General features: G+C 46.6%; 2 protein-coding genes across 2 annotated transcripts in view; both read right to left on the reverse strand.

The window, feature by feature from the left end:
• The window catches only part of LOC144768075 (solute carrier family 2, facilitated glucose transporter member 3-like), a 34,129-nt gene extending 12,948 nt beyond the window's left edge, over nt 1-21,181 (reverse strand). The window contains exons 1-4 of the mRNA XM_078651463.1: nt 20,145-21,181; nt 9,273-9,371; nt 3,895-4,055; nt 3,540-3,780 (exon numbers count right to left, since the gene is read on the reverse strand). The gene's annotated coding sequence lies outside the window, so the exon portion shown is untranslated. The remainder of the gene's footprint in view (nt 1-3,539; nt 3,781-3,894; nt 4,056-9,272; nt 9,372-20,144) is intronic.
• Nucleotides 3,597-26,048, reverse strand: part of LOC144768930 (solute carrier family 2, facilitated glucose transporter member 4-like) — a 37,995-nt gene continuing 15,543 nt past the window's right edge. The window contains exons 3-5 of the mRNA XM_078652937.1: nt 9,273-9,371; nt 3,895-4,055; nt 3,597-3,780 (exon numbers count right to left, since the gene is read on the reverse strand). Coding sequence (XP_078509063.1) covers nt 3,597-3,780; nt 3,895-4,055; nt 9,273-9,371 — 444 coding nt within the window. The remainder of the gene's footprint in view (nt 3,781-3,894; nt 4,056-9,272; nt 9,372-26,048) is intronic.

Here is a 26,048-nt window from a genome sequence, read left to right on the forward strand (position 1 = left end):
AAGGTTTGACCCGGTCAGACGTTTTATCTTAGGACATTAGTCTCTGAAATGGAAGTCAACAATCCTCAGCGGGAAAAAGCAGCAGGCTGTGGTCGAATAAGGGATCCACAAGGCCAGATAGCTGTTGGATGAAACCCCGGTGAAGCCTTTGACTTTAGGTGGGAAAGCTTCAAGCAGGAAAAATTCAAAATACGCATCCATGGAAGGTCCCTCATCAGTCAGATACGTTAGGCTTCATCGACCAGTGAAGATTTCTACTTTTGAACATAGTCACTTTTTTGAGTTTTGGGTTTTTCCAGCAGGGTAAGGCTGCTGGAGGTAGCCAAACAAGGCTCTACGAGACCAGATATCTTCTCTGCGATGTCTCGCTGACATGGATTTGCTGCTGGAGAAAACCTCTGAGTGGGAGCAACCTGAATCTTTGGGCCAGTGGCAACGCACCGTTGAATGGAGTTGGCAGGTTTGTCCCAGTCCTCCAAAGGTGCGGAAGGTACGGGCTGGAGGGAGCTCCTTTAGCTTCCTTGCGGCAAAGGCCTGGAATGACCTACCTGTTGACCTTAGGACGTGCCCGTCAGAGATTTTGTTCCGGAAAAAACTAAAAACTTGGCTCTTCCAGCACCCTTCAGGGGGCCGAAAGTAGGTCTTTTTACTTGTTCTTCTGGTGCCTTAGGATGGAGGGAGGGAGGTTTCAAGCCAGCTGCCAAGGTGTTGTTGGTGCTCTGACACAGCTGAGGGTCCCAGGATCTCAGGAACAGCACTTGGGTGTCAAAGCAGCAGAACCCACTAGCAGGGTCCAGGGCAGGTCCACTTAGAACTTGTCAGCTGCAGACCCAAGAGGTGTGGCCAGGGAAATGATCAACCCTTTGCTGTGGTCACTTCAAACCAGTTCTGGGGCATCTCCCCCCACTGAGATTGGCACCTACCTGACTGGGTAGAAAAAGGAGTGCCTTGCCAAGGTGTCAGCTAACATTTGCCTGTGACAAGTAAGACTTATTTGAAGTTAATGAAGTTCCTGAGTACAGCTCAACTGGTCATCCTGCAAGAGGAACAGAATTACAGAACACCTCCCCAAAGGGCTTTGTCTTAGCTCTGGGAACACGTTCATACCTCATCAAGAGGGCTATTTAGCTCCTGGGTGACCTTTGAAGCTCATGTAAATGGGCTTCTAGAGGCTTTTGGGAAGGGGAAAGGTAGCTTTCTAAAAGGGACTTTTCATATATGTATTACAAATCTGACTTTATCAGTGGATTTGGCTTGTCATAAAGAGTTTAAGCACTCCAAGAATTCATTTTATAGCTGTTACCTAGCTGGTGATAACATTATTAAAAGTAATACTGTATTCTGATGCTTTCCTATGGAACACCCAGCTATAGTGAACAGCGTTTTGGCTCGTTTCCTTGGAAGGACATGTTTAAAACTAAACGTTTACATGTTCTACTTTTAAATAGCATACTCTCTCCCTTACTTCCCGTAAGGTGTGCATAAGGGTTACATGTTAATATTTAAAAGGAGGGTTAAGGCCTGTCAAAAAGTTTTTTTTTTGGAAGTGAGAATTTTCAGTTTTAAAACTGCACAGTCAGGCTACAGTGGTAGGCCCTCAGTCATGTTTGCACTGTCACTGTAAGGGGTTGGACAATGGGTGCTGCAGTCCATTTGTGATATTTAATTGACATGCCTTGGGTGCACTTTGCACCATATAATAGGGATTTATAGTTACTTTACATTGGCCAATAAGAGGTATTGACAATTTCAACAAGTTTAGGGTTAGAGCATATTCACTGGAGCTTGGTTAGCAGAGTCCTATTGCACACAGTAAAAAAACAGCTGCATTAGTCCAAAAATGGGGGTAATCATGCAAAAATTAGGATTTTCCTACACTTTTGCTCCACTTCAGAGAACACAACAGCATACAATGTCCCTTAGGAACTTGAAATGTCTGGGTTGTCTGGGTCCCCTTTTCCTGCAACTTAGGCCAAGGACCTTCAAGCACTATCTTTACCCAAGAGGAATGGTGCCTGATACATAGTTAGATAAATAAAGATAGACTGAAGAAGAACAGCATTCGGGGTGCACCCCAGAATTACTTTTGTTTGCCAGGGATGTAGAAGAATATCGCGCAAAACCCTCGCACAACTCTACAAGAACAAAAGCCTGGCTGATATGGACAATGCCTATGACAGTGGCACCCTGACGGGACGTTTTATAGTATCCAAAAATTCTTATGTCTTTGAACCTTTTATGGATTTTATTTATCCTCTTTTGGCGAGGAAATTGTTCCTGCAATGGAGGTTTGGTACGCTCCCTACTAAAGTTTTCACCTATAAATGGTCGACAGGGGGTGACAAGCTCTGCCCATGCTGTAAAGTTAAGGATGAAGACGATTTGCACATAATGTTCTGTTGCCATGTCTATCGGAGTCCGAGGAGGCGCTGGTTAGCCCCTCTATGTCGGAACCTGGGCTTCAGGAACTATCTACAGGCCTACAGGGTTATGAAAACTAATACCCTGGGCCACATTGTGTTTGCGGTTTCCAAATTCTTAATGGCAGCATGGATAATAAGGAAGAAAATGTCTGGTTAATCCATTTTACCTTGTATTTTCCAACACTGCAGGTCCAGTTGGTTTTTATTGTATATATTGCCTTTTATCTGTATGTATTTTTACTGCATCTTTTATGGCCTATGTGGCCGAAATAAAGAATTTTTGGATTGGATTGGTTAGCAGGGTCCTATTGCACACAGTAAAAAAACAGCTGCATTAGTCCAAAAATGGGGGTAATCATGCAAAAATGAGGATTTTCCTACACTTTTGCTCCACTTCAGAGAACACAACAGCATACAATGTCCCTTAGGAACTTGAAATGTCTGGGTTGTCTGGGTCCCCTTTTCCTGCAACTTAGGCCAAGGACCTTCAAGCACTATCTTTACCCAAGAGGAATGGTGCCTGATACATAGTTAGATAAATAAAGATAGACTGAAGAAGAACAGCATTCGGGGTGCACCCCAGAATTACTTTTGTTTGCAGCCAATGTGGCGGTCGACAAATGCCCAACTGGACCTGGTTGTATCGATAAATCCTGGAGGGCATAAAAGAGATTGCGACTCTTTCTAGAGTCTGAGTAAACTCCATTTCAATTAAGGTATCCGGGACATAGAATTATCAAAGGAATATTGATATGAAGCACTGCCATACTGTAAATATGCGTTGATAATGTGTATGTTGAGGGCTTTTTAGGATCCTTCGGCAGCTCCAATGAAGGCATGTTGCTCACAGATCCAGATGGGCTTGTGGGAGTCAAAGGGATCACTAATTTTGCTCCTGATTTCCCATCCTACCAAGTCCAGCAGGTACTGTCTCGTTGCATTCAGTAAACCACCCAAACACATCATACACTGCCCTACCAACCACTGTCAAAGCATATCCTCCCATCCAGGGCCTCAGTATTCCACCTAATTCAAATTCTCGGACTTCCATTTATTTTTCCTGTCTTGCTATAAAAAAGCTTCCCTATTTAATAAACAACAAACCTGCTTTCTCACCTGTGCGATCAGGAAGCCAATCACGATGCCCAGCTGGTTGAGAGTTCCAAAGGCACCTCAAAGGCTGGTGGGTGCAATCTCCCCAACGTACATGGGTACAAAGCCTGTGCTGAGTCCGCTGTAAACACCCATGATGAAGCGCCCAACGATTAACATTTCATACGTGCGGGCCAGTTTTGAGAAGCCCATCAGTGCCCCACTAATAATGGGCAAGATGTTGGCCAACAACATCGAGTTCCTTCTGCAAAGGCAAGAGTAAAGAAATGGGTGAACACAGGACAACTATGGGTCCCCCAGGGTGGGAGAGTGTTTGAACAATACATACGTCAGCACAACACATCCATCAGTCACTCACCTGCCAAGGCGGTTGACAAACAGTCCCACGGAGAGGGCTCCGACCATGCCACCAACAGGAAAGATAGAAACAGAGGCAGACCAGAGAGAGGTCAGGAAGTTGTAGTCTATCCATTTGTGGTACCGGGCCATGTACGTCTCATTGTAAAATTTCTCAATGATCTGAAGAGAATGAAGAATGCACAAGATTTAGGAGCTCCATGTCCCAGAGACAAGGGGCATGTGGAGAATTATACCAGGAGTGTTTTGGGGACTAAGTACTGAAATAGCAGGAGAGTGCTGCAGGTCACAACTGTGGTGCACGAAGCGGACTGAAAGAGGATTCAAGCACTAGGACAAGAGAGAGTCTGAATAGAGTGCTTAATGTACAGACATGTAAAAATTCCAGTCTTGGATCAGTGATAGAGGATGCAGAACAAGAAGGAGGAACACATGTAGCAAAGCAAAACTCTTTATTTTTGTTGTTGTTTTTTTTGGACCCCGGCTCAGAACTGATCCTCCGATTAAACCTTTTAAAATTTCAGATCTGGAATTGAAATTTGCCTTGTATGCGGATGATCTCGTTATGTACACAACTAATCCCGTAGAAGCTATCCCTAGACTAATAGAGCAGGCTGAACTATTCGGGGTAATCTCGGGTTATAGAATAAATAAGGACAAGACTGAGATCATGGAATGGAACCAAGGCACCGAAACACAGGGGATTAAGTCCCGAATGAGGTATCTTAAGATCCAATTAGCACAGAAAATAGATGACATACCCAAGATTAACTGGAGCAGGGGTTTTAAGGATTCCTGTAGCTTGTTACTGCGGTGTTCAAGCCTCCCTTTAAACATATTTGGGAGGGTAAATCTTATAAACATGATCATCCTGCCAAAGATAACCTTTTTATTCAACTCAATCCCATTATCCTTTAATGCTTTAGACATTGCAAAACTTCAGGGGAAAATCGGCTCCTTTATTTGGAATACTAAGTCCCCTCGAATTGCTTGGAAAAGCTTAGGAAAAACTTAAATAGGGGTGGTCTAGCTCTACCGGACCTACTTAACTACAGCCATGCGTTCCATTTTCAAAACTTCAGAATCCTGGCCAATAAGCTTGTTCCGTCCTCATTGTGTCTACTGTTTCAGGCACTATTACAGGATATCCCCCAGGGGCAGAAGTTTTTTCTTTTTAAATTCGGGGACCCCAAGTTTTATAAAAAAAAGTCAGGCTTAAGGTCCTGGGGGCTGCATTAAAAAACTGGATTTACATTAGGAAGAGCCTTAAAATCCCTTATTACACATGCCAGGCTCCAATCTGAGACTCCCCAGACACCCCGGCTTGTCTTAGAGATCAACTCTCCTAGCCCCTGAAACTGACAGGTATTCAATCTTGGGGTGATCTCCAGAAGGACTTACAGCTGATGAGCTGGGAGTCCCTCTCTGGTATAACGGGTGGTACGCTCACGAGATTTAAGTACTATCAATTGTCGGGGTGGTGGCCAAAGTAGTCCTGGGAACACGAAGAAGCGAGCCCAAGATTCAACTCGGTTTCCAGAAGGGGAGGCTGGAAACGGGAGATCTTGTTTTGGTATTGGGCCCTGCTGGAAGATGGAGAAGTAGCTCAATCTGAACTTCAAAAACTTTGGGGCAATGTTCTTGGCACCAATATCCATAATTTGGGGGACATCTGGGCGACTCTTTCACTATGCTACAGGCAGTAGTTAAACCAGCTGCTCTCAAGAGAAACCACCTCTATACGGCTTACAGGGTATACTGGACCCCAGGGAAATTAGCTAAGGTGACGGGGTCTGAATATCACTGCCCCAGGTGTAAGCACCGCGCTGCTGACGATCTTCACATGTTTATAGACTGCCCGAAGATTATCTGTTATTGGGCGGAGGTACAAAAATTTCTGGAAGACGTGCTCCATCAACAAGTAGAGGTCAACCCTAGGACAATTCTTCTTGGCCTGATGCCAAACTATCGCTTGAAAGATCCATTGTCTAAATTTATCTTTTATGTTTCAATTTTGGCGAGGAGAGAGATATGTAGGGCTTGGAAATCTGTAAACTCCCCAACATTTGCAGAATGTTTGAAACATTTTATTTTTACAAGTGAATCAGATATGGCCTGCGACAGTACGAGCCCAGACAAGATTTGGGCGTCCCTAGTGGCCTGGCGAAATCGGTAAAGGAGGTCCTATGATTTTGCCTGGGTTCTGTTGGTCCTTTTCTCCCAAGTAACATATGGTTTCGTAGATGGTGTGAACAGGAGTGGATCAAGGAAACAGTACTGGCTTGTGGGATCCCCATATCTTTATCATTGGAGGCCTAATACCAGAGTCGGAACAGGTTGGCCAAATGAGAAGAGCTGGAGGAATCCCATCAAGAATGCCCAACATGGTGTATGAGGACTCAAAAAAAAAGGAGTGTTTTGGGGTCTCAGTACTGAAATAGCAGGAGAGTGCTGCAGCTCACAACTGTGGTGTATGAATGGACTGAAAGAGGATTCAAGCACTAGGACAAGAGAGAGTCATAACATTGGATAGGGTTAGAGAATATGTGTTTAATTTGTGCCGGTGCTTCCCGGAGCTTGGCACTGGCACTTATTACCAGCACATTTTTATGACATTCCACCACATGGTGGTGGTGTTTGTGTAATTTCATACAAAGCACATCCGCTGCATGCTTAACAATTCAATATACATTAAAAATAGTATTAGCAGTGCATGCGGCTATTATTACAGCTTTGGGTGATGTGGAATAGATCAAATTGTTACTTTTGTAGGAATTTGAGGGTTTGCAGGTAGTGTAAGTAGGGGCATTTAGCAGCACTGGCAGGGACAGTGTCCGGTGCAACCTGTAGTGCGCTTCTGAGAAATATCCTGGGCCCTGCACTGAATAGAGTGCTTAATGTACAGACATGTAAAGATTCTAGTCTTGGATCAGTGGTAGAGGGTGCAGAACAAGAAGGAGGAACATATGTAGCAAAGCAAAACACCTGGAAAAGCACAGGGTTTACTAGGTTTCATCAGGGAGGTGTACTTTAAGTCCCTCTGGGCTGGCAAGCATGGGACCCACCTTCTGGCCATACCAGTGTAAATCACTTAGAAAAACACAACATGTTGGTTTGAATTACCCTTAACATTTGCTACTTGCTCTGGGGAGGGAGATTCTGGTCCATCTTGTTTGCTCACTGTGCTGTTACAGACATGGATCATTCATATGCGAATCAGTCTTGTATCCACCCTATAGCTACAGTCCTGCACCCACTGCATGGCGATATCCCTCCTGATGAGAACAATTCTAACTCCAGACACATTTCAGCTTTCATGGGCCTTGAGGGTAAGGTGCAGCAAGCCTCTTGCAGCTCACTATGGGGAATATGGAGCAGCTTTTGGAATGAGATCTAGATATACTCATTCCACTTGGGATAGGTCAAAGGAGAAAGCAAAAACGCGTGCTGTGTGTGGGCTCTTGTCCTGGAAAGAAGAATTGTCTACTTTATTACTCACTAGGGACTCCAACCCCAGCACAACACTGAGACAGCTTTACTTGAGGTATCGAACATTTTTTAATTCACCTTGCAAATGTGCTTCCCTTATTGTTCTTGATTTAACCTCATCTTTCTGTACTGTCTCCTGTTCAATTCTACAGCGAATGGTGGAGCTAGGTATCACAGGGCGAGCCTGGAGTTGGATAAAATCTTTTCTGGGACAAAGAGAGCAGGATGTCTGGCTGCCACCAGACTCTTCACTTAGCCCTACATTGTTTAATATCTATATATCACCTACAGCCAAACTCACTGAGTCTTACGGGATGATTACTGTCTCCTATGCAGATGATACCCAGTTGCTCTTAACGCTTGATTCCACCATGACAGACATATGCTCCATCTTTCCTTCAATGCATTGAACTGGCAAAAGAGAGTCATATATAATGCAATGCATATAAAAGAGAGATTCTTCTCTTTTGGGCCAGCAATTGATCAGTGGGTCAATGCTTGTTGGTCGAAGGATATTCCGCCTTCCCACCACCAACTCTAGTAGCTAAGAGCCTTAGAGTCAGGATTGATGACAGGCTCTCTTTTCACTCTCAAATCCTGTCAGTAACTGGCACCTGGTTTGCGCTGCTGCTTTCCATTATAAAGTACCTTGATCGTCTCCCTCTGGGAGCCCGCAGGACGGTTGTCCATGCATTATTAGCTGTCAGGTTGGACTATGTAAACATCTTGTACCTGGACATCCCTGATAAATAGATTAAAAGACTGCAGACAGTGCAAAATGTACCTTATTATGGGCATACATAGATGTGAATCTGCATCTAGGTGTCTTCATGAACTGCACTGGCTCCCAATTAAGAAGCAGGTTCTTTTAAAGGTGTTGTGTGACTCCAGTGCTTGATAAACAAGACCCATCATTATCATCCCTCCTGCACCCTCAAGTCCTTGTCAGCACTCAGAGTTAGAGTACCACATTTTAGGAAAGTTAGGTGCACATACTGCTCTTGTTCGGGCATGCCAAGTAAGGAATGGAAGTCGAGTCAATGGCATGGAATAAGAAATAGTTAAATGCTCAGGAAAGCCACTCTACTTTACCGAGCAGGCCCCTACAGCGTAGGGGGCAACCATTCAGGGGGCCCCCATTGAGCCAGCTCTGTAAGTCTCATCATTTTTGGTTGAGCCATTGTGGAGCTTTGTTTGGGTCTCAATATCCACATAAGAAGGCTCTGAAGATCCAAACTGAGGTGCATTAGTGGACCTGTGGATCAGTCACAGGGCTGGTATATCAGTGGTACTGCAGGAGAGGACTGGACTACTTTGGCAGGGCTGTGTTTGGATCTCAGTGCTGAAATCACAGGGGTGCTGCAGGTTAGGCCTGAGGTTGAGCTTGGCAGGGAAGGTCAGTCGATGAGTGTCAGTGGTGGAATGATGGGGAGCTGCTGCTGCGGGTCTGGACTGAGGCTCATTGGACATCGCTGCACTCAGTGGTTTATCTATCAGGACAGAGGGGCCGATTCACAGAACTAATCTGAGATAAAATCCAAAATGTACTACTTTTGGTATTCACAGAAGGCATTTAGTAGTAGTAAAGTTTGGACTCCTATCTTTACTACTAAATGCCTTTTGTGAAAACTGAAAGTCGTAAAGTTAGGATGTCTCAATTTAGTAGTAGTAAAGTTAGGAGTTCTAAGTTTACTACTACTAAATGCCTTCTGTGAATATCAAAAGTAGTACATTTAGGATTTTATCTCAGATTAGGTCTGTGAATTGGCCCCTGAGTTCATTGGCAAAGTACAAATCTAGAGTGAGGTGCACCAACAGAGCTGTAAACAAATGATTTTGGCAATCCTTGTAACATTCAATCCCAGGAATGTCCCCCATCCCCGCTCTCACCGACTGAGGGGCATTGATCACCCCGGTGCTGTATCCATATTGAAAAGAGCCAATCACAGCAACCGTCACAGAGAAGACCAGTGGGCAGGTGATCTGTTTCTGAGAAAGAGGAAAAAATGTGTTGAGGATTTTTAAAAAACAAACACCGGGACCTATCTGAAACATAGAAGAAGGACTGCAATTTTACATCAACAGAGGGGCTCAGAAAGGCGTCTATGACAGAGAACCACAGAGAATGAGGCATTACGTAAATAAATTACACACAACTATTAAACCATGAATCATGCCAGTTAATTAAATTGCTTTCTGATAAGAGCTGCTATCTAGTCCTACCTTGGATCATAAAAACGTGCATCCCTCATGTTCAGTCCTCTATGTCTGAAGAACATGATACATGCTAAATTTGTCAAATCCACCTCAACAGGGTAAGAAATTGGGGTATTGATTTACGGTAATTGGAAGCCCCACTAAGGCAGCCGCCACAATCCTTGTCAGGGTAAACCACAATAGTTACTAAATTAACCTATGCTTAACCCTCTGGTAGCTTGGCACAAAAGCAGTTAGCCATTACTTAGCGGTAATGTGTAAAGTGTCTATTCAGCACACCAACAGTAATAAAGAGAACGCACAACACAAGAAAACTTCCAAACAAATTTAGGAAAACACTGTAAAGTTTAATAAATACAATGATACCAAAATGACAAACATCCAATCAGTAGAACTGGACATATGCAATTTTTAAATTTTAGGTAAGTATAGCGTCTAAAAGCACAAAGCGTCAATCACATTCATTTGTTCATCCTAGACCGGGGGAACTTCACAAGTTCAGGCCGAACGCAATGGAGCGCGAAGTGGATAAAGGGACCATGTTAGTACCTCATAAAAAGTTACTATCTCAATCTCCGGAATGAAGAGTTCAGTTTGCTGTGGAGGAGGCCTTAAGAAGCAGGAAGAGTGTCACAGATGGTCGTCACTATAGTAGAAGAGCAGGTTGGCCGGTGCGGGTTGTCATGCTGTACTGCAAGGAGATAGTCAGATGTCGTGGACGGCCATTGCACAAGCTTCACGTTGGTGGTTGCCATGGGCTGTCTTTGCCGTTGTGCGAAGTGCAGATCTCACATTGCCGGTCATTACTGTAGCGGGAAGAGTCACTCCACCAGGGCTTCGAGTTGGAGGTCATCATGGGCAGCAGAGCTTTGACACGAAAGGGTCCTTTCACAGTCGCAAAGAGCTCCAAACTTCAGGATTTCTCTTTTTCTTGTGTTAGAATATACCCTGATGCCAGCCAAGAGTTACAGGGCCTGGGGAGGCTTCTCCCTCGTGGGTGTCAGGGAATCACTCTAGTTGAGGCCAGCAGGGCTCAGGCAGGTCCAGTTGCAGCAGATCAGCTAGGAAGTTACAGGTAGGCCTCTGGAGCGTGTTGTGTCCCTGAAACTCAGAACAGGAGGTCAGTCAACTGACCCATGGAGTCGCCCAGGTTCTCCTGGGATGAAGAGAGTAGGTTGAGTCTTCCTTCTCAGAGAGCAGTGTAGGCCCCAAACAACAGGACATTCTTCTGTGGGAACAAGACAGGCATCAAGCAGCATGGCAACTTCTTGGTAGTAGCAGGGCAGTCCTCTGGGGGGAAAGTCAGGTTTCAAGCCACAGGAGAGGCCTCTGGGGAACAAGGTGGTCCTTCTTCTGTAGTGTCTACATGTCCAGGAATGTACTGAAGAGGTGTTCCTCTGGATCCAATATGTGTATCTGGTTCAAGCCTTTGAAGTGTGGGAATTGCCTAAGCTACCACAAAATGTGGTTCTGGAATGTTCTTCCAATTTCCTGTCAGGGCTCCAAGGAGTCTGAGGGGACAAAAGCCAGAGCAGGCCTACTGTCAGATTCCTTTATGTGTGCAAGAGGCAGAGCCCTTTGAAATGTAATTGGGGCAGGGCACGGCTCTGCCCCCAGCCATTCTGGCAAAATGGCCCATCCTGCCCACATCCTGTCCGTTATTGTTCACTCCCAGGGCCTAATATGCATTCTTAATTAAGTCTGGGCATTAAACCCCGCTCACAGGTTTGCAGAGTTTTCTGCACTCCACGTTCCAAGTAGTTTGCAGAGTTTTTTCCTCGCTCCTGCTCGTCAATGTCAAGTAGGTGAGGGCGAGCAAGGAAAATACACCTCCCGGCGAGATTTATCAATGCAGGCAGTCAGATTTCTCAATGTGAGTAGTTGCGTTTGTTCGCGACCGCTCACGTTGAGAAACATTCTGTTCCACGTTGAGAAAGGTGCAGCTCGGGTAGAAAATCTACTCGAGTAGCAGAAAGAAAGCAGCGCCTTCTTGCGCTGGGCATGGTGCCGTTAGCAATGATTTTCCAGCGCAGGACAAACACCTGGCGCTGAAAATTACAGCGAACTGCATGACCCTAACGCACTCTGCTGCTTGTGGAACTTTGCGTAGAGCGCCAGAGATTTTTCACTTTGCGGAACTCCGCCCAGGCTTATTCTTAATGGGGGAGCCATTTACAGGGCCAGGCAGCTGGAAACTCCTAGAAGGCCTTAGAAACTTTTAGGAAGGAAAATGCCGTCTTTCTAAAAATATCCGAAAGCAAAGCACGGTTCTCGTGCTCATGGCAGTCGCACTGCGAACGTCGGGAACATATCCCACCTAAGTTTCCAATTCATCCCGGTATTCCAAAATCCACCAGTATGCACTTGCTTACACCAACCACATTTTGACATTTTCTTGGTACTCTTCATCACAACGGAGACAGCGTGAATCAATCTGCAAACATTATTGAACTTTTCCAATACCGACTGTATGCCATTCTGGGCTTTGTACAATGATACGCTGAAATTGATCACAGAATAATTTTTGAAAAGGGCACAACGTTTTTTATATCCAATGCATTTCGAGCACCTAAGGCTCTTTGTCATTCTAAAATAACAGAAACAAAAGCAAATGACATCAACAGTTTCACTGATTGATCCTAAATAATGCGTGCATATACACTGAATCTAAAACTAGTGTAAACACATAACCCCCTTCTTGCCCCCTCACATACAAATCATACACCTGACAAAATAAAGAACAATCACTGCTCACACCCAAGCCCCAATTACCCAAACCAAACTAATTATGCCTGTTAAATTCATTCTCACCCTTTCAAAATCTTCATACTCCCCGTCCCTCTCACTAACCACCACCCTCCCTTTCACCGAACGCCCAATGCTATTCTCTAAAATGAGGCATTATGTGCTTGACTAAACCCTCATCCTTTTCTCTATGAACATAGTCCCTCCTGTCACTCCTGTCATCCATGTTCTTAACCCAATCTCTGCTCTTCTCCCTTGCAAAAAATGGCATTTTCAAAAATGTAATCTAAATTCCGATTTTACTATTAAGGAGGATTTTAAATTACAATTCATTTAAGTCTAACCAGCATATCTCTACCTGCTCCCAATCCAAATTTAGCCCTTATTAAATGTAATAAGGTAACCCAGAGTTAGTCAGTGGGAGAGATAGGTCTTGTAACAGTGAAAATCGACTTTAGCAGTTTTCCACTGCCAGAATAGATAAAAGATAAACACACCTTTCCTTTTAAATATAATACACCTCACACTAGGATCTTTTAGAGCTTACTTTAGTGGTGACTTATAAGTATTAAAAAGGAAGGTTTTGCCAAGTCAAAATTGAAGATTTAAACTGCACTACAGGCTGTATTTGCAGGTCTGAGACATGTTTTTCAAGACTTCTTTAGTGGGTGGCATAATGAGTGCTGCTGCCCACCAGTAGCATTTCATTTACAGAGTAGTACCATATACTAGGGACTTATCAGTAAATTCAATGTACCAATCAGGTGCAGGCCGATTTCACATTGTTTTAGGGAGAAGGCACAAGTACTTGAGCGCGGGTTAGCAGTGGTAAAGCGCACAGAGTCCTAAAAGCCAACAAAAAAGGATTTAGAAAATATGATGGGCTAAGGCAAATAGTTAGGGGGTGACACCGAAGAGGGCCAGGCCCAACAGAAGCAAGGTTGTTTTGTTTCCCTTGTGGACTTGTTATTTTAAGCTGTCCCCCATTCACCCATCAACAGCCATAACAGCTCTCCTTAAGACATACGAAAATGAACGCTGACTATGTCCCATGGCAGGGGGAAACTAAGTGATTTACCCAGAATCACAGGATGTTGATCCGATGCCCAGACTCTAATCTGGTTTCCCATCTCCGAGGTCGACAGCTCTGGCCTCTCCTCACTTTCACGGTTAGTAGTTGGTTCTGTTTTAGGAGGACCTAACAGGAGAAATGGGCTGGTGTAAGCTGGCTCCTGACGAGAGCCTCGGCACTTATGTTTTTTGTAAATTAATCATGGGCCGTTTGTCATTCAGAAAAGGGTATAAAGAAGGAGCTGCCTTGCAGGAGGCGGCCATCTTGTCATTGACATGGGATATTGGATTATGACAAGATGGCCGCCTCTTCTGAGGAGCATATTTACGGACGCCTATAATAATGAGCGTTATTTTTCCTGGCAAGAAAAGAAAAAAACAGACAACTAACAATACTCTGATATCTACTTTAATTGAATTATCAGGATTTATTTTAGATTGTCCTTTCTATTCTTCATTTTGCTTTGTGTGTAATCCCCTTGCGGTCACTCCCAGCAGAATAGATGAAGGTACATGTTTCGTGTTTGGCCTCCTCTCTGGGCCCTTCCTGATTCGGACAGAAGCCGGTAGGTTTTACTTTCTTTCCTTAAGATGTCCAAAGAAACTAAATACATTGTATTGGGCTCAGCACTGATGACACCAACACAGACGTATATTTACAGATGGATATATACTTATGTATTACAGATATCATCTTATAAAGGTTATATAGTCTACTCGCTGCTCAATTATTGGTCTCTGCATCTTAAATACATCTCCATTATGAACAAGGTGCCAACTGGCTGCTGTCAAACCTCGAAATCTGCTATGATGTGAGGTGACATGATATGATGTGATTGATATGATATGATATGATATGTCATGAATCAGCACGATATGAGATATATCGTATAATATGATTGATATGATATGATGTATGATTGACATGATATATGATATGATATGACAAGACATAGAACCTGACATGATACGATATGAGATGTGATATATGATGATATGATACACTTAGAAATGTTTAATTGCACCAGAAGGGGGCACCGCAGGAATGTCCGAAAATCCAAGCATGAGAAATTGAGGGCCCTGCTTACATTTTTATGACCAGCTACCGAATTACATGTGCATTAAACTTTATCGCACTTTTTATATGGCGGATGGGGTATCTGTCACGTATTGACAAGTACCCTATCCGCAAACCTCTAAATTAAGCCCCAAGTCAGCACAGCAGGGAATAGGGATCTTTATGGAAGCGACATAGGTCAGAGGTGAGCGGCAGAGAAAGAGACAGTAAATTCAAAAGGGTGACCCAGAAGACCACCCTCCATCCACTCCTCCGGGGGAAGGTAAAATAGCCCACCCCGTCCTACGCTCCAGACCTTAACAAGCATTTGCAATGCAATAGGTCTCGCATATATAAGAGTTTGAGCTATTGGCATGTGAATAACAATGCTTTCATTTACGTATGTTTTTAAAACAGATAACTAAAAGTCATTGTCATCTACAATACCAATAGCTTAAACTTTTGCAAATGCGAGACCTATTGCATTGCAAATACTTGCTATAAAAAATGTTTTAAACGTTAGGAGAGAGTGTGTCCTGCCTGCAACAGCAGGCAGGACGAAGCTATAAGAGAAAATAGTGCTCGGAGGCTGTAATTAATGCCTACTGAGCATCGGGGTGTCGCCATGGGAGGTTACAAAACGAAACAAGGCTGCACTAAGGAGGGACTTCTGAGCCTTTCGGCCAATGAACAGCCACAAATTACAGTGGACAATGACACAAGCCAATGAAAAATGTGGTCGGAGCTTCAGCTCCCTACCACAATACAGCATGCCTCACAGTTTTTTTCATTTTAAAAATCTTTATTCGAATTCCAAGAATTCATAATAGCATGTCAGATTTATACAATCTAAAATCCGTATAAAAACTTTGCAAAATAGGCGTTAGACAGTTATAAGAACCCATATACAGCAGAAAATCAAGGATTATCCATCATTTTACGGGCTCGAACAACAACTCTCAAGAAAGTGCTTGTGCGGAAAACTATTTCTTTAGTGTCCAAGGAAAGCAGCATCTGATAAGATTCTCCCAAAGAAAGGGGTCTATGTTTTTTTAAAAACTGAGTTAAAAACCATTTTACATATTTTAAATAATATTTACAGAAAAAGAAAAAATGCAAATCATTCTGGGAGCTCACTCCATCACAAGGGCATGGTATATATTGGAAGTTTGACCAATATCCCACGGGAATATTGAAGAGGCATCCTACGGTTCCCACCCTAAATCGAAATAATAGGCTTCTTTCCCAATTTGTCATTGGCAAAGTGAGATATAGTGATAAGGGATACCTGTACAGCTCCTTACCCATATAGTTAGAGGCTGTAGATTTCTTAGATTCCTTGTTAATCCTATCTGAGTTATAAAGTGCATATAGTGCTTTTTTTTAAATCATTCTTCTGTGATGGGTCAACTCTAGTTGGTTCTAAAACGAGGTAGCCTTTGTCCACACTACATAGACTCTTATAAACTCCTGAGAGCCAAGGGATATCCCTTCCTTTCTCACACTTGAGGCAGTCACTTATGATTTCTTGCGTCAGAGTGGCTGATTTATTCCTCCAAACAAAAGCCAAAATAGAGCTGGTCTTGCCCTAATGAAATCACAAATGAAATGCAGATTTAATTCCCTATGGCAAATGTACTCAGAAGTAGAGATCGGTGCACCCAGAAGCTTCCTACAAAAGCGATTTTCTTCCTGTAGGATGCACCAATTTTTCGCCAAACCCCATATCTCTGTCCCATATGTAGCCACTGGGACACATTGTAATTTAAACATTTTTAAGATAAATTCAATAGCACCTGTTTGGCCCGGACGGGGGAGACTAAGAATTGAATTGATGGCCTTTGAGAACTTGCTCGTGGAGTGGGCCATATGCACAGTCCATGAGCCGTTCGCAGCAAAGACCATCCCTAAATAGGGGAAGGTACGGGTGGAAATTAATCTGTCAATCCCCACTAGTATAGAATTTAGTTTGCGTTTCCCTGGCCCACATGACATAATAAACGATTTTTAATAGTTCACGCGTAGGTCCAGACCATCCATGTACTGTACAAAGCATTTGACCAAAATACGCAGAGAATTTGGGCTGCGGCCCATAAGGACCGCATCATCTGCGTAAAGCAGTACCGGTAGTAATTTGCCATTGATTTTAGGGACATCTGGAGTCGATTGTTTCAGGGAATTGCTCAGCCTATTAATATAAATAGTAAAAAGCAGGGGTGCTAAAACGCACCCCTGTCTAACTCCTCCTCCCACCCTAATGGCACCAGAGACCTCCCCACCCATGCCCGGGCTCGACCTAAAAAAAGATGGATTGCTCTATGTACATTGGAACAGCACTGGAATTAGAAGTACATTGTTAAATCCACAGCCTCTGCTATCAGCCTAGTTTCAAGGTGCCAACAGAATACCACACAGAACTGCAATAACTTAGAACAGAAAGTAAAATGCATGCACTCCCCGAACCGCCACCCCCACACCCCAGCTTGTGATGGACAGACTGCCTCTCCATCATTGGGGGTTGTCAGATTTCACAACAATCATGGTGGCATATGATGTAAAAATATATTATACGAAGACACCCACTGTGGGAAAAAAAAACTTGTTTTTAATTAGAACATTAGTGCTAGAATTATAACCACTTTGATTGTTTACAGATACACTGTCTCATACATATCCATTAGGCATACTAACGTAAATACCTGACTGGTGGGTTCACGTGCTACGCCCATCCCCTGGCAGCCTGCACAGTCTGAAGCAGGGCCATGCCCTACAGAGATACCTTCAACTAACTCAACGTATCAGCTTCCATCTACAGCCTGGTGAGTCAAAGAGGGAGGGAGAGGGGTGAGATGAGGAGAGAGGGCCAGGGGCAGGCAGAGGAGGGAGAGGTGTGAGATGAGGAGAGAAATCCAGGGGCAGGCAGATGAGGGAGAGGTGTGAGGAGAGGGGGCCAGGGGCAGGCAGATGAGGGAGAGGTGTGAGATGAGGAGAGAGGGCCAGGGGCAGGCAGATGAGGGAGAGGTGTGAGGAGAGGAGAGAGGGCCAGGGGCAGGCAGAGGAGGGAGAGGTGTGAGTTGAGGAGAGAGGGCCAGGGGCAGGCAGAGGAGGGAGAGGTGTGAGGAGAGAGGGCCAGGGGCAGGCAGAGGAGGGAGAGGTGTGAGTTGAGGAGAGAGGGCCAGGGGCAGGCAGATGAGGGAGAGGTGTGAGGAGAGGAGAGAGGGCCAGGGGCAGGCAGATGAGGGAGAGGTGTGAGTTGAGGAGAGAGGGCCAGGGGCAGGCAGAGGAGGGAGAGGTGTGAGTTGAGGAGAGAGGGCCAGGGGCAGGCAGAGGAGGGAGAGGTGTGAGGAGAGAGGGCCAGGGGCAGGCAGATGAGGGAGAGGTGTGAGTTGAGGAGAGAGGGCCAGGGGCAGGCAGAGGAGGGAGAGGTGTGAGGAGAGAGGGCCAGGGGCAGGCAGATGAGGGAGAGGTGTGAGATGAGGAGGGAGGGCCAGGGGCAGGCAGATGAGGGAGAGGTGTGAGTTGAGGAGAGAGGGCCAGGGGCAGGCAGATGAGGGGGAGGTGTGAGATGAGGAGGGAGGGCTAGGGGCAGGCAGATGAGGGAGAGGTGTGAGGAGAGGAGAGAGGGCCAGGGGCAGGCAGACGAGGGAGAGGTGTGAGGAGAGAGGGCCAGGGGAGGCAGAGGAGGGAGAGGTGTGAGTTGAGGAGAGAGGGCCAGGGGCAGGCAGATGAGGGAGAGGTGTGAGGAGAGGAGAGAGGGCCAGGGGCAGGCAGATGAGGGAGAGGTGTGAGATGAGGAGGGAGGGCCAGGGGCAGGCAGAGGAGGGAGAGGTGTGAGATGAGGAGAGAGGGCCAGGGGCAGGCAGAGGAGGGAGAGGTGTGAGTTGAGGAGAGAGGGCCAGGGGCAGGCAGATGAGGGAGAGGTGTGAGGAGAGGAGAGAGGGCCAGGGGCAGGCAGATGAGGGAGAGGTGTGAGGAGAGAGGGCCAGGGGCAGGCAGATGAGGGAGAGGTGTGAGATGAGGAGAGAGGGCCAGGGGCAGGCAGAGGAGGGAGAGGTGTGAGATGAGGAGGGAGGGCCAGGGGCAGGCAGAGGAGGGAGAGGTGTGAGTTGAGGAGAGAGGGCCAGGGGCAGGCAGAGGAGGGAGAGGTGTGAGATGAGGAGGGAGGGCCAGGGGCAGGCAGAGGAGGGAGAGGTGTGAGATGAGGAGAGAGGGCCAGGGGCAGGCAGAGGAGGGAGAGGTGTGAGATGAGGAGAGAGGGCCAGGGGCAGGCAGATGAGGGAGAGGTGTGAGATGAGGAGAGAGGGCCAGGGGCAGGCAGAGGAGGGAGAGGTGTGAGTTGAGGAGAGAGGGCCAGGGGCAGGCAGATGAGGGAGAGGTGTGAGGAGAGAGGGCCAGGGGCAGGCAGAGGAGGGAGAGGTGTGAGATGAGGAGAGAGGGCCAGGGGCAGGCAGAGGAGGGAGAGGTGTGAGGAGAGAGGGCCAGGGGCAGGCAGATGAGGGAGAGGTGTGAGATGAGGAGGGAGGGCCAGGGGCAGGCAGAGGAGGGAGAGGTGTGAGATGAGGAGGGAGGGCCAGGGCAGGCAGAGGAGGGAGAGGTGTGAGATGAGGAGGGAGGGCCAGGGGAGGCAGAGGAGGGAGAGGATTGAATGCCGACGGCAATTTTGTCAAACGCCAGCAAACTGCTGAATAAGAGAGCGTGAGCGTCTACTATGAGAGAGGGGCGAGCAGGGAGGGGGCAGTAACTGCTGAGGAAAGCAAGAGAGGCAGAAGAGGAGAGCAGGGAGGGGGCAGCAACTGCTGAGGAAAGCAACAGAGGCAGAAGAGGAGAGCAGGGAGGGGGCAGCAACTGCTGAGGAAGGCAACAGAGGCAAAACAAGGAGAGCAGGGAGGGGGCAGTAACTACTGAGGAAAGTAACAGAGGCAGAAGAGAAGAGCAGGGAGGGGGTAGCAACTGCTGAGGAAAGCAAGAGGCAGAAGAGATCAGGGAGGGGGCAGTAACTGCTGAGAACAACAATACAGGCAGAACTAAAAAGGAGAGCAGTAGGGGGGCAGTAACTGCTGAGGAAAGCAAGAGAGGCAGAAGAGGAGATCAGGGAGGGGCAGTACCTGCTGAGGAAAGCAACAGAGGCATAAAAGGAGAGCAGTAAGGGGGCAGTAACTGCTGAGGAAAGCAAGAGAGGCAGAAGAGGAGAGCAGGGAGGGGGCAGCAACTGCTGAGGAAAGCAAGAGAGGCAGAAGAGTAGAGCAGGGAGGGGGCAGCAACTGCTGAGGAAAGCAAGAGAGGCAGAAGAGTACAGCAGGGAGGGGGCAGCAACTGCTGAGGAAAGCAAGAGAGGCAAAAGAGGAGAGCAGGGAGGGGGCAGCAACTGCTGAGGAAAGCAAGAGAGGCAGAAGAGTAGAGCAGGGAGGGGGCAGTAACTGCTGAGGAAAGCAACAGAGGCAGAAGAGGAGAGTAGGGAGACGAGAAACTAATCACGGGATAGAGGGTCAGACATGGGAAATGCAGAGAGAGTGGGAGCTGCCTGGTTCAGGAAGGGTGGGGGATCAGGGGCTGCAGGGGTTCTTATGGGGCAAGGAGCAGAGAATCAGGGAGAAGGGTAAATGCTGAAGGGAGAGCAAGAACATGCAGGGAGTGACCACAGGACCCACTGCTGGAAGCTGCTACTACCATACCTTCTTGGGCTCCAAGGGGGTCATGGCCTCCTTTTGTCTGCAGGTGATCACACCACTCTCAGGTCCAGGTTGACTATGGGGTTGCTGGTGGGTCCTGGAATTCTGAGAGTAGATTTAAATCCAATGATTGGTGCTTCTAGTTGTTGGTGTTCTTAAGTAATAGTGATTTAGATGGTGCTAAGTGGCTAAAAGCTTCAACGCTGCTGTCAATATGTTCTGATGGCCGACCAGTCCTGAAAATTAGGACTCAGTTAGCCCGGATGTTGTCCTTTCTTCAAGTTGGCCAAGGTTGGTAATGACTTTGTTTTGATTCATCCCAGTTCAGTGTTGGGCGCTCCCAGTTATGTCTTGGTTGATCCCAAGTGAGTTTTAGGTAGTCCAGGAATGGATGATGGTTTGCACCGGTTGTGTGCACATGGATGCCAGTTATGTCTTGGTTGGCCACAGATAAGTGTTGGTTGGGGCCTGTTGAGTGTTGTATGGACTCAGCTGTCTTGGTTGCTTCCAGTTGAGTCTCAGATGGCCACAATGTCCTCAGATCATTGGTGTTTATGTCTTGGATGGTGCCAGTTTGCTGTTAGGTGTTCTGGATGCTGTTTTGCCAGGTTCAATGTTGGTTAAACCTAAGTGGTAGTTAGTTAGGTTTTTTTCTATATAGTTTTTTCTAATTGGATTTTAGTTGGTTGTTGCCAGTTGTGTGTTGACTCGTCTTGATTGTGTCTTGGTTGATCCTAGATGAATAGTGTCTATTGGATTATCCTGGTTCGGCCTTGAGTACGCTCTTGATTGTTCACCATTGAGTGTTGGCAGGACCCTGTTGTGTCTTCAATGTTCCTGGTTCAGGCTTTCTTGGTCTCAGTTGACTGTTGGCAAGACTCAGTGTCTTGGTTGATCTCAGTTGAAGGTTATACAGACCTGTTTTGTGTTGTTTTTTCCTGCTTGATGTGTTGTTGATTTCAGTTTAGTAGTGGCTGGTCTTGATTGAGTCTTGGTTGATGGCAGCTGAGTGTTGGCTGTTGCTGATGAGTCTTGGCTGTTTCTGACGCCTGTCACTCCCTCGTCTTCTCCTGCCACTCTCGGTTTGTACTGGTCCCTCCTGCTCTCATATGTACCAGCAGGGTATAGGGTGTTGTACTGGGAGGTGTCAGTGACATCAGAGTGCCAAGCGCTGAGCACGTCCTCTCCTAGAGCTAGTGTTGTGCAGCTGCACGGATGCTGTTAGAAAGTGGTGTGTGCAGGGGCGTAACAAACACCCCCGCAGCCCCCGCGGTGCCGGGGGGCCCCTAGCTACTCAGGGCCCCTTCAGCAAAAGTGGTAGGTGATGAGGTGGCCCGTGTGTCTTTAGGCTGGTGCAGCCCCGTGTCCTGCTCTGTCTGTATCCTTTCCCACCTCTCTCCCTGCACACTCCCTTTCTCAATCCTCTGTGCTTCTTGCCACCCTCTTTGTGTCTCTCTCCAGTGCTTAATTTGTAAAATATGAAGTCCAGGTGCTCAAACTTTTGTCTTGAGGACGCAGCTACTTTCCCCCAGCTCCACCCACTTCCTCCACTGGTTCCCACGATTAATCATACGTATGTAAATCTGCATATAGGAAATGTTACATAAGCCAGGTCCTGGGGAATACATGGTGATGAAGTGACATGTCATCCATATGGGTAGGCAGTATAGATTAAGACTGCTTGGTCTGGAGAAGCATAACCTCTGAATTGAAAATGGAACACTATAATTGGAGGTTCTCTTTAATAATGAAAATCGATTTCTACCAAAATTAACCCTTTTTGCAACATTAATCTATGCTCTAACCTATACTTTGCACTGTGCATGCAGTTCTTTGACAAAAGTTAATTCACTGTTCTAAATTAGGATGTTTAACATATAAACTGTAACAAAAGGATGTCTCTTAGAAAAGCAGTAACCCACTGACCTATTTACATTATGTGCACTTTTGATCTGCTTGGTACACATTCTTTACAGCAGGCATATTAACCCTCTGCGCTACCTACTGATGAGTCAAAACCTCTACTAGACACAAGTCCCATTGCTCTCCATGAAGAACATTAATCACGGAGTTATCGTGACATCTTTCTTGTTGCTTGGAAATTGCTGGAAGCAAGGAACTCAAACCCTGTGGTCCCTGAAGCCAACACCCAGTTTGGTGGTGCCGGTGGTTCTACCCTTGAGCCCGCCATGAAACCAATTAAATACTGGGGTCACAGTGTTACTTCACCGTGGCACAGAGAGGGTGCAACACTGCCAGTAAACCCAAATTCACCTCTACAGCAGGCACTGCGTGTGTAGATAGTGGTTTGTGAGGGCTGCGACGATGGCAATGGCAGAAATAAAGTGAAAACATGCCCACGGCAGAGGATGGCGCCTGGGCAGCGTTTTGCTGAAATCAGTAGCATTCACAGGGACTCACTCCAGAGACTGGTTTGGCTGCTGGCGCAACAGGTATTTCAACCTGAATCATTCATGAAAAAACTGTGAATACAGAGTGAATACTGATTGGGGTGTATGCCAGTTCCAGCAAACAAATACAGCTAAGGGGTTTGTGTGTTGTGTTGTGCTCTCACTACGGAGGTGACGTTTACTCACTAGAATGTAAAGCATCACTCTGCTACCGGCGGGTGAAGGGTGCACACTTACACCACAACAACAACCACACCACTACACAAACATCCTGAGCCAGGAGCACGACGCTTGATGACGTCAAAAATAAACTTTCAACAGGAGCACTGGGGAGAACAGGGATTATTAAAATACTGAAACGAAAGTATATGCGAAAGAGATCAAAACGCACGGAAAAACAGCATTTCATGCAGGACAACTATGTTAACGATCATACAGAAAGGGGTTACGGCAAAATGACAAGGGCCTGCCCTCCTTCCAGCCCCAGAGCATTGCACACGGTGCCGCCGGCATAATTGCTCGGACTCTGTTTACCAAACACAGTGACTGACACCATGCTCAATGAAAAGCAGCGTTGGTGTGGGTACTAACTGGTGGCACTGCCTTCATTAGGCCTGCTGCTGCACACACACTGGCTGCTTCAGAAACTACAATACATCGTACTGAACTGAACTGGCGGGGACTCGTGCAGTGCGTGGGTGCAGGTTTTGGAATTTCGAAAAAGAGTTCACACACACGCACGCTGCTCCCACCGCCCCTACCCCTCAGAACCAAATCCTGTCCAATGAAGGCCCGCCCACCGGCAACACTGAGCTGAAGTCAACCACGGATATGGATTCATCATCGGCTCAGCACAGCAGCACTCTTCAGGGACTCGGGAGACTGTGATAGAGTGTGAACTACACCGAAGTGAGTCTGTTGTATAATGTGACATATCATGTGCAGTTGAGTCCATCATGTGAGTTGGCAGTTCCCCTCATGTGTAGACCCGGTCCTAAAAAATAAGTGCTGGTACTAAGCACCGAAAAGCACTGGCACAAATTAAGCACTGTCTCTCTCCCTGCTTGGTCCTGTTTGTTCTTCTGTCTCTTCTTTGATTTCGCACACCTCCTTTTTAGGTCTCGCCTACGAAGTGCGTAAGCACTGCTAGGAGGGACCTCTTGGAATCGCTCTAGGCTTTAGTTGAAACTCGTGCATGTTTTGCACTGTTTCCTATTAGTACTCGTGCATGTATGGCGTTTTCCCCACGCGGGAGACAGCAGCGGCGCCATCTGTTAGTAATTATTGCGTTGGCTCCCGCGAGGTAAACACCATACATGGACTTCCGGCTGCGCGCGCCACTGAAACAACTTTGAGTGGTGCCCTCAGCCTCGCTTTAACTTTCGCGGGCGCCCTTGTTTTTCACCGCTTGTTCTTTGTTGCAGCGCAGCTCTAGTCTCTTGTTTTTAAAGCGTAAATGCCCCCTCACTTTACAAAAGTGCCCCAACCGTGCATTTTGCTTTGCTTCCCCCTCCTCACTTCCACGTAGCTCTTACTTCTAAAAGCTGAGCTTGCGGTTGTCCGCAGAAAGAGGTCCGGCGCAGTTATAACAATGGATAGCTTTGCAGTATTTGGGCATTTTCGCCCAGCCCTGATGTATACCTGGATCCTCGGCTGCAGCTCAAGAGCCAATACTTTCTACGTGGTTACAAATCACTAGAGCTGCAAAGTGCCAACCATCTTTAGAAGGAGTTTCCGCCTCACCCGGCAGCGAAATCAACAATCTATTACACGGACTGTTTGAATTTAAAAAGATCAAGATTAGAATAAACACAAGTCAGTTTATTTGAATGTGGTTTAATTTTTAGGTCGAGGACCGTAGGCTGCGCTTGCACAGTCTCGCTCCGAGATTTAATGTTTCATAGTATGGGGGCATTAACCCCCCCCTCTTCTCCATTGGCTGGCTTCCTAAATGGAGGCCAGCCATTGGAGGAGAGGGGCGTCACTCCCTTTAAGCCCTGTCTTTTTCAGATTTGGGGTGGTTTTTTTTTGCTTCTTTCTTGTTTTCCTTCCCTTCTCTTCCCATTGGCTGGAATTTTACCTTCCAGCCAATGGGAAGAGGAGAAAACGAAAACCACGCCCCCAAATCTGAAAATGTTGGCGCTTTTCTGAAGCCATTTCTGCCCGACCGCGAAGAAGTAGAGAAGCTGCTGAGTCCTCCGGTGAGAGGTTGCTCCCCTGCCCCCTTTCTGTGCTTGCTCCCCTGCCCCCTCATTCGTTGTGCTTGCTCTCCTGCCCTTGCCCCCTCGTTCATTGCTTTTACGAGCGCCGCCCTGTCTCTTCACACACTGCCTACATACAAAAATAATTTTACTATGTTTCTGCAGACTGAAGCATACAACAAACATACTACGAATCCAATTGTAGAATGTAGCAGTCTAATTGTGTTACCATATCACTGCTGTTGCGTAAACAAAATGTAGGTTCTATAGTAAAACACAGCGGGAACGCGATAGTAATCTGCAACATGCCGAAACCGGATGTGAGTCTCTGTGGCATCATGTTGCAACGGTGAGAGCGGAAAACGACCCTCCACTATATTTGATGGGGAAGTCGGGGGTCTCCGCCATGTTGGTGAGGGCGGAAGCGGTTCTTGGCGCCCTTTCCTGCTCTCTAATTGCAGCATGGCAGCTCTGAGCGGCATTACCAACGGGATGCTGGAGAGTGACGACGGGGGCAACCGGGTGACAGTAGTGCTGGGCGCACAACGGGGCGGCAAGGGAAAAGGGAAGGTAGTCGACCAGCTTGCCATGGACGCGGACCTGGTGTGCAGGTGTCAGGTAAGAGCTCGCTTAGAGGAGACGGGAAGCACCGCCCATCACAGAGGTGGGAGTTTATTGATTGAGGGGTAGATGTGATGGTCAGTTAGTCAATTTGAAGGACAGTCCACTTTATTGAAATGTACATTTTAATGGGCGACTGCGGTGAAAGGATGGCTATTTTCAGGTCGGAAGTTTTCTTTTGCCATGTTAGCCTATAATACATATCTCACACGGCGAATACGCTATGATCTACCCACAATGCATCGTCAAAATTTCTCAACTGATTAAATGCTGCATTCTTATTCTCGGACGATGTGTCGACATTGCCCACTAGGGCATTTCAGTGGAAAATATTTCTTCAGACACTACGTTACCAAATGAAAGAATGCACCTATTAGATCAGGTGTGCTGTAAGACAAGGCAGCGGCAGTGGCGTTACAGGTGTTTCGTGTGCCCTGTATTACCACCCTCCCTTTCCTCCCGCTGTTTGAACTGTGAAATAGTCATACTGAAGGTTCAGTGGGCCCATTAAGGTTTATGTTTCCGATGGGAAAATTACCGGATTTTACTGCCTTTCCCAATATTGTTTTTGCCAACCTGAACTTAAAAATACAGCAGGCTAGTAAAAACACAAATAAAACACTTGCAATGCAATAGGTCTCCCATTGCAGAAAGTTTGAGCTTTTGGCTTTGCA

The sequence above is a fragment of the Lissotriton helveticus genome, chromosome 7, assembly GCF_964261635.1.
Source record: "Lissotriton helveticus chromosome 7, aLisHel1.1, whole genome shotgun sequence".
Lineage (NCBI taxonomy): Eukaryota > Metazoa > Chordata > Amphibia > Caudata > Salamandridae > Lissotriton > Lissotriton helveticus.